Source organism: Arachis ipaensis, chromosome B08, assembly GCF_000816755.2.
Source record: "Arachis ipaensis cultivar K30076 chromosome B08, Araip1.1, whole genome shotgun sequence".
Taxonomy (NCBI): Eukaryota; Viridiplantae; Streptophyta; class Magnoliopsida; order Fabales; family Fabaceae; genus Arachis; species Arachis ipaensis.
In genome coordinates, this window is record NC_029792.2 from 107637089 (window position 1) to 107645871 (window position 8783).

General features: G+C 34.9%; 1 protein-coding gene and 1 long non-coding RNA gene across 2 annotated transcripts in view; one reads left to right on the plus strand and one right to left on the minus strand.

Moving 5' to 3' along the window:
* LOC107613444 (putative tRNA (cytidine(34)-2'-O)-methyltransferase) overlaps positions 1-8783 on the plus strand; it is a 17551-nt gene that overhangs the window by 6289 nt on the left and 2479 nt on the right. Inside the window, exons 3-8 of the mRNA XM_016315444.2 lie at positions 1-244; positions 375-493; positions 1884-1952; positions 2066-2124; positions 2601-2661; positions 2745-2798. Coding sequence (XP_016170930.1) covers positions 97-244; positions 375-493; positions 1884-1952; positions 2066-2124; positions 2601-2661; positions 2745-2798 — 510 coding nt within the window. The 5' untranslated portion in view covers positions 1-96. The remainder of the gene's footprint in view (positions 245-374; positions 494-1883; positions 1953-2065; positions 2125-2600; positions 2662-2744; positions 2799-8783) is intronic.
* Positions 4394-8777, minus strand: LOC110266010. The gene is made up of 2 exons (XR_002352826.1): positions 4645-8777; positions 4394-4538 (listed from the first exon to the last, which is right to left on the minus strand). It is a non-coding gene; the product is annotated as an uncharacterized LOC110266010 (long non-coding RNA).

Below are 8783 nucleotides of genomic sequence, written 5' to 3' on the forward strand. Positions count from 1 at the left end.
TACCTCTTTTGAAGACGCGATAAGAGATTAGAAGGGAAAGCAGGAAGAAGCAGAGCGTGAGTGAGTGAGTGTGGGGGGTGGTGTCAAGTGTCAACAATGGACATCAACGGTCTTAAATCCCTTAACATACCAAACCCTTCTCGTTTCCGCCCAAAACTTCCCCTTGTTCGCCGATTCACTTTTCTTCACTTCAGACCCAAACCCACCACTTTTCTCTCTCTTTCTTCGCCATTCTGCTCTCTCAGTAGTCCCTCTGTCTCACACACTCCTTAATTTCAGTTTTCTTGCTACTCATATTTCATTTCTATGCTTCTTCCTTCCATTGAGTCCAATTGTCTACTTATTTATTTATTTATTTTTATTATATGTTGCAGATGCGAATGATGCCGCTGAGATAAACAAGGAAGGAACTTTGCCTCGGGGTGTTGGAGAGGCCTTGAATGGAGGAGCTTCACGTTCCAAGGTTCTTCAGGTTGTGCTTGTGTCCCCTCAGGTACGAATTTAGATGACAGTTATTACTGGTAGTTGTTCATCATGGAAATGCTATCTGTTTAGTTGACTTCGGAGCAATAGTAAGTTAGTTAGTTTGTTAGTTTGTTACACAACCAGTTAGTTGAATAGTTGGTTAGTTAGTTAAGTTTATGTGTTAAAGCTTTTAGCTTATGTGATTAGAGGATGTATATAATTTCATCAATGAGTAACAGAGACACTTCTTGAGCATTTCATCACTTTTCCTAATGTATGCTTACTCAGTTAGGCCATTTCTTTTGCGTAACAAGAGTTTATTGGGTTAATTAGATTGGAGAAGCTTCAGCCGTAACTGTATAGCAATTGCACGCACGGCCAAATCCCATATGGAGGACGGTGGAATTAGGCGTGAAATGTTAGGGTTAACTATATCAGTTAAAAGTTCAATCAGGTAGAACTTGGTACTTGATTAGTCTTGAGCCAAATTAGATATGCTAAAGATTTGTACGTCATAGATTGGCAATGCATGAATTTAGGGGCTGTTTTCAGGTATGCATGATTAGATGAGTGGGGAACTTTTGTGGATAGTATGCACCAACATGTTTTCTTTGCTTATGTTCAAATTGGATCAAATTATGTTGTTCATGATATGTGTTAAAACTCTTGCTTACATTGCATTGTGCACAGTTTATATTTCTTCTCCATTTTAAACAATAAGGATAGTTGCCAAGCTGCATGGTCTTAACATCTATTCAAGTTGCAATAGAACTTCATAAATAACTATGTCCCTGATAACTGGAGTGATCAATCACATAATTCGATCACTTTCTAGTTTAATTATTTGTTAAATGATAAGAATATGTTTGAAATGAAATCAATATCATGGCAAAAAGAAAAACATATTAAGAAAAGGAATGAAATGTCTAATCCTCTACTGGAATAAGTGCTGTAAACTAAGACAAGTTAGTGATGGATATTATATTATCTCATTTTTTTTGTTTACTTTTTCCCTCTTAATTAGAATATAATGCTACTGTTCTGAAAATGTAGGATATTCTTATCCATATTGTTTATATATTAATTGCATCTGAATTTTTTTATTCATCTTTTGGCATTGGCCATGGTTACTGTCAGGAGAAGTGTAAAGCAAGCTAAAATAATGTTAGTAATGCAAACCATTGGTTTTTTTTATTGTTCTTTGTTATTTTTGTATACACTAAAATCGGTCAGTATGAAACAAATGGAGTTGTATCTATCAAATCCTTCACCTAATTCTCATCACTAGTTGGTTAGATTTCCTTGAAGAAATTTGAAAATTTAGCATATAAATTGGCCTTAGCACAGATTCTGATAGCTTCAGTTTTGTACTATCTAAATTACTGACAGTAATTCAGGTCATGTTTTCCTCTTGATAGATTCCTGGAAACACTGGATGCATTGCTAGATCATGTGCTGCATCAGCTGTTGGATTGCACTTAGTTGGGGTGAGGATATTTTCTCAGTCTAACTCCAATTAATCATTTTTTAAAAGACCATTTTATTTTCACGTTTTTTGGCAAATTTATCATAGCATCTGTATTTCTCTATCTTTTTTCAGCCATTAGGATTTCAGGTGGATGATTCCAAATTAAAGCGCGCTGGACTGGATTATTGGCCGTATCCATGGTCATTTGCTTCTTTATGATTGTAACTTTTATAGTCATTTGCATCTCTCCTGATAATCTAGAAAGGGTGGAAAATATTTTACCATCTTGGCTAGTCTGCAGTTATCCATGACTGTTTATCTTAAATCAAGTTCCTCAATAATCAACAGCTCTTGTGTCCTCCTAATCTTATTTTGACTATATGAAGGCAGTTGAGGAGCGATAGATATAGACTTTTCTCGGAGGTGGAATACTGCTTCCCGGATTTGGTAACAACTAAAATGAATACATCATACTTTTCTAACATAGAAAAAAGGACCCTAAACAATCATATGTTGTTTTGAAAACACTTCTCTTTTGGAATTTATATCACAATTTCCCTGATTTTTTAAAAGTGGTCAAGGCTGCATATGTGATTCCGCTCTAGAATGTGTTCAGTGCACTGAGCTGCCCTTTTATATGTTTTCCATTATGGACATAAAATTGCAGATATGTGGTTGTTAAAGTTCATGACACTTGGGCAAGTTTTCGTGATTATTTCAGGCAACAGGTAATTATTATTCCTGCAATTTAAATTCCAAATACTTGCATCATACTTTTCCTTTGATCACATTTTGGTATTATCTAATACAGGAAGGACAAAAGCGGCTTCTAGCATTTACAAAGAGAGGAACAAAAGTTCATTCTGTGAGTTTTTCATACTAATTACATATTCCTTAGTGTTAGTATAACCTGTGTTTTTTGTTATTAATTATTTCGTTTCAATATATTTCTGTTATTGCATCAGAACTTCAAAGAACATTGTCCACTAAAGAAGTAAGTGATGCATTCATAAAACACTGCTAAAAATTATGCCCTTTGTTCCAACTCTCTAATAGTCTAATCTGTGACTAATGAGAAAATGTGCGAAGAATCACTTGGCAAAAGAATCACATCATAAGGCAGTTTAAAATAATATAATGAATGAGTGTGAGTAGCCTGATGCTGAAGATTGTATTTGATATTAATTATATTAGAGCTAAGCTAAAGAAAATCGAATATACAACTCTGTAGCATAAGTCCATACCACAGCATTCATACAAAATAAATTTGAGAGGCTACTCAGAGAGTTTGTTTTCTTCTTTTGGTTAATTTTAGGGTTATCCAATAGAAGTAGAAGTGTCAAAGCTGAATAATTTAGGGATGGGTTGAGAAAAATAATCACACTTGCACTCTTTGGCTCATACAAGTCCCCAACAAGTCCTCCTTTCCAACTTTTTCCTTCTCTTGTTATTTTTTTCCTCCCCTATTCTGAGTTTTTTTTCTCCCTTTCTTCTTCCTCTCCTTCTACCTTTTCTTTTTCCTTTTTCTTTCTCTTCCTCCTCCTTTTTATTCCTCTCCATCTTCCTTCATTTTCTTCTGCTTCTATGTTTCTTTTTCTTTTTCCCTTTCCTCCTCCTCCTCCTCCTTCCTTTTTCATCTTATGTGTTTTTTCTCTTTTTCTTTCTTCTTCTTCCTGCTCCTCCTTTCCCTTCTCTTTTTCTTTTGTTTCCCTATCACTCTCCTATGTTGTTTTGTTATAATTTCTATGTTATTTTTACATAATTTCTGTGTTGAATTTGAGAAATTTCTATGTTGGATTTAAAAAAATAAAATAAATAAGAGACATTAGCTGTTATAGTACTCGGTTGAAGACTTGGTTACAAAATCATTTGTTAAGCTAGTATCTCTGCTTTTTTTTCGAGTTGAATCTTAAAGTGCTCTTTGAAATTGGCCACTTGCACCGAAAAGATCCTAAAGATTCCAATTGCACCATAAAGGTCCCCGAAATTAAAAGAATTGCACGACGTTGGTCCCCACTTCCTTTCCCTCAAATTACTCGTCATGCTGTGAGTGATCTGACACATACTCTTTCGCGCTGGAGTAGGTGAAACGACGTTGCTTTAGTTTCAAGGCTAAATGCCTGATGAAACGTCATTTAACCTTAATGAACCACAAAAAGTCTTATGCCCCACAACAAAAAGTCTTATGCCCCACAAATAAATGTATGATCATTAAGGTTAAACAATGTCATTTCATCAAATATTTAGAGCCAAAACTAAAGCGACGTCGTTTTGTCTAGTCCAACGTGGAAGGGATGTGCTAGGTCACTCACGGCTTAAGGAGTAGCTCGATAAAAAAAGAGTGAGGGGCTAACATGGTACAATTTTTTTAATCTCGAGAACGTTTATGGTGCAATTATAATCTAGAGGACTTTTTCAGTGCAAACAGTCAATCTCGTGGACCACTTTGAGGCTTAACTCTTTTTTTTTTTCCAAGATGCCACTATTTCTAAACTTTTTATTTAAGTGTCACATTTCAAACTATTTACTTAGGTGCCATCATTTTGCCACCGTGGCACCTTCTATTTTTTGTGTATTGACTAGGAGGCGCCTAAGCGGAACACGCCTTTTTCCCTTTGTGAAAAATTTAGCAGAGCTTAAAAGATTTTTTTTCTTTTTCCAAATAAAAAAAAAACCATCTTCCTGCCGTGATAGATAACTAACTCATATACCTTCCCCATGGAAAACGCTAATCCATGGGTAGCAAAAAGAGAAATACTAGAGGGATATCAGAATTTATTGTTTTTTGTCATCACTTTTAGCGTTAACTCAATTTCTTTCGTTTATTAATTCAACAATATATTTTAACTCACACTTTTAAACATTGATGGTTAATTAATGGTCAAAAACAATAAATTTTGATGACTCTCTAGTATTCTTTTAGCAAAAGTACTAATAAATAGATTTAATTTTGATGTCTGTCAGTATAAAAGAAGTTTTACATGTGCATCCAATCACATAATGTCACATTATAAAAAGAATTATTATTTTCATTAACTACGTGAATGGTCATTCAAAAAGACAGATATGATTGCGCGACAACAACAAACAAACAAACAACAACAAAGCTTTGTCCCATTAGGTGGAGTCGGCTATATGAATTAAACAACGTTATTGAGTTCTATTATGTATCACGTCTATAGAGAGACCGTTTATGTGTCGATCTCGTTTGACCACCTCATGGATGATCTTCTTAGGTCTTCCTGTGTCTTTCACCCCTTATCCATCTTCCATCTCATTCGCCCTCCTGACTGGGTGCTCTGTCGGTCTTCTTCTCACATGTCCAAACCATTTGAGACGTGATTCTACCACCTTTTCCACATTAGGTGCTACTCCAACTCTCTCTCTTATTACTTCATTCCTTATTCTATCTAATCGCGTATGACTACTCATCCATCTCAACATCTTCATCTCTGCCACATTTAACTTATGTTCGTGTTTTTCTTTGGCCACCCAACACTCTGTACCATAAAGCATTGTCGGTCTTATAGCAGTGTGGTAGAATTACCTTTAAGTTTTAAAGACACTTTTTTATCACGTATAAAATCAGATGCACTCCGCTATTTTGATCAACCTACTTGGATTTTATGATTTACATACTGTTTAATCTCTCTATTATCTTGTATGATGCACCCAAGATACTTAAAATTTTTAACTTTGGCGGCCGAACTTACATTCCATATATTCCGTCTTTCTACGGCTTATGCGCAGACTATACACTTCTAGAACTTCTCTCCATAAATCTAACTTCTTATTTAGGTTTTCTCTTGACTCTCCCATAAGGACGATATCATCGGCAAAAAGCATGCACCATAGCACAAGCTCTTGGATATGCTCTGTGAGTACTGCCAAGACTAATGTGAAAATGTATGGACTTAAGGATGATCCTTGGTGTAATCCTATACTAATAGAAAATTTTTTTGTCACACCATCTTGAGTCTTTACACTAGTTGTAGCCCTATCATACATGTCTTTAATTGTACGAATATATGCGATTTTTATTCTCTTCTTTTCCAAAACCTTCCATAAGACATTTCTTGGCACCCTATCATACGTTTTTCCAAATCAATAAACACTATATATAGATTTTTTTTATTACTACAATACCTCTTCATCATCATTCTTAACAGGTATATTATTTCAGTAGTGGATCTGTTTGGCACAAAACCAAATTGGTTCTCTGTTACTTGTGTCTCTTGTCTCAACCTCCATTCTATCATCTTTTTCCATAACTTCATGGTATGACTTATGAGCTTGATCCCTCTATAATTTTTGCAACTTTGTATATCTCTTATTCTTGTAGATAGATACCAAAGTATTCTTTCTCCACTTATCTGGCATCTTTTTTTGACCTTAAAATCTCAATAAAAAATTTGGTTAACCAACTGATGTCTTTCTCTCCAAGACTCTTCCAAACTTCAATTGGAATATATTATCGGGTTATACTGTCGTGTCATTTTACTTCCGTTTTAGAACAACTTTTATCTCGAAGTCTCGAATCCTTTGAGATTAGTCGAAGTTTTGATCTTCTTCCCTCGTACATAACCAATCAAGGCTCGGAAGAGTCTTATGTTCTTCATTAAATAACTCGTAGAAGTAGTTCTTCTACCTTTCGTTGATCTTCTCCTCTTAAGCCAAAACATCTCCGTCTTTATCCTTTATACACTTAACCTGATCCAAATCTCTCGTTCTTCTATCATGGCTCTTTCTGATTCTATATATACCTTTTCTCATTCCTACGTGCCTAAAGACTGGTAGAGACTTTCATATGCTCTTGTTCTAGCTTCACTTACCGCTATTTTTGTCTCTTTTTTAGTCGCCTTATATTTTTCGCAATTATCTGCATTGCGGTACAAAGACCATTCCTTAAAGCACTTCCTTTTGTCTTTAACTTTTCTTGTACACTTGCGTTCCACCACCAGGACGCTTTGTCTCTTGGTCCTATTCCTCTAGATTTACTAAAACTTTCTTTTGTTCTTGGTCATCTCCCTCTACATCTCTTCCGTGCTTCCATCCTCATCCCACTTTGTCTCTTCTCCTACCCGTTTTAGAAAGCTTCTTTGTTCTTTACTTTTCATCCGCTACCACCTTGTCCTTGGGTTTTTCGTATGATGTCTTTTCCTTAACTTTTGCTCAACGCGAAAATCTATGATGAACATCCTATGTTGTGTTGTTAAACTCTCTCTCGGAATAAGTTTACAATTAATGCAAAATTTCCGGTCGACTTTTCTCAACAAGAAGAAGTCGATTTGAGAGTTTGTCATGCCACTCCTATATGTTATAAGATGTTCGTCTCTCTTTTTAAAACATGTATTTGTGATGAGAAGGTCAAATGTTGAGGAAAAGTCCAAACTAGTTTTACCCTCGATATTGACCACCTCGAAACCATGGCCTCCGTGAATACTTCCATACCCAGTCATTTCTCTTCCAATATGGCCATTTAAATCTTCTCCTAAGAAAATCTTATTTTGCGAAGGTAATTTTTGGACCAAATTCTCTAAATCCTCCCAAAATCTTATCTTGTGTTTGCTCGTTTGAACCTACTTGCGGTGCATAGGCGCTAATTACATGAAAAGTACCTCTTTCCACTACAAGTTTGATAGAGATGATCTGATCTTCCACCCTTTTGACATCCACTACGTCCTTCTTCCACTGTTTATTCACGATAATACCTACCTCATTCCTATTCTTCACATTTCCTGTATACTAAAGTTTGAACCCGGAAATATCCAATTCCCTAGCCTTCGCACCGACCTATTTTGTTTCTTGTAGGCACATGATGTTAATCTTCCTCTTTGTCATGGTATCCACCACCTCTATAGATTTTCTTGTTAGAGTGCCTTTGTTCCATATCCCAAATCTCAACCTTCTGTCGTTCCGACCTTTATCTTTACCTTTTTCTTTGTGAACTAGCTTATTTACCCTCGTTCGTTCACAAAAACGCGGTTACCCTTGCTGATTTAACATTACACCCGGGCATTGATGCAGCGGCTCTTGTTCATTTGACACTGTGTGTACGCGAGCCATAAAGCGCGTTGCTTTTGGGAAACGACTTAACTTAAGCGCAATAACGTCTCTGATCCATGTCATGAAGATTCGACTAAGTTTTTATGTTAGCTGTCAAAGGCCTAACACAACCCTTCTCCTTTATCTGGGCTTTGGACCGGCTATGTACTGCAGGTGTAATATTGGCGGAGTTATATGATTGCACGACTGTATAAAATATTTTACATTGTCAGTGCATCAAAATTAAACTCTAAATATAATGGTACAATTAAATGTATTTATCAATCTAACTAAATTTATAACAAATAAAAACTATAGACACCAAAAGAAATATACAAAAAAAATTATACAATGCATTATAGCAAAATATAAAATCTTGGTTAAAGAAAATTCTTATGATAAATTACAATACTCCTATTAATTATCATGATATTTTACCATCATCGATTATCTTGATATTTTGTCATATCATCAATTATCTAATAAAATATTGTGACAAAATATTATGATAACTGATAGACTGTATTTTATCATGATTGAAATCTTAATGCACGAGTGTTAGTAAAAAAAAAATACCAAAAAAAAATATAGTACTCTCATCAATTATTTGATATTTTTTATTACATAATAAAAAATATTAATGAGAGTTTTATATTTTATTATGATTGAGATCTTAATATAAAGGTATTACTGAAATGCAAAAAAAAAAATGCCATAGAAATACATAATTTTAGTTAAAGAAAATTGACATTATTGTCTAAGGTTGTGTACTCAAACTGCTTGTGGAGATTAGGATTGAGTGGGG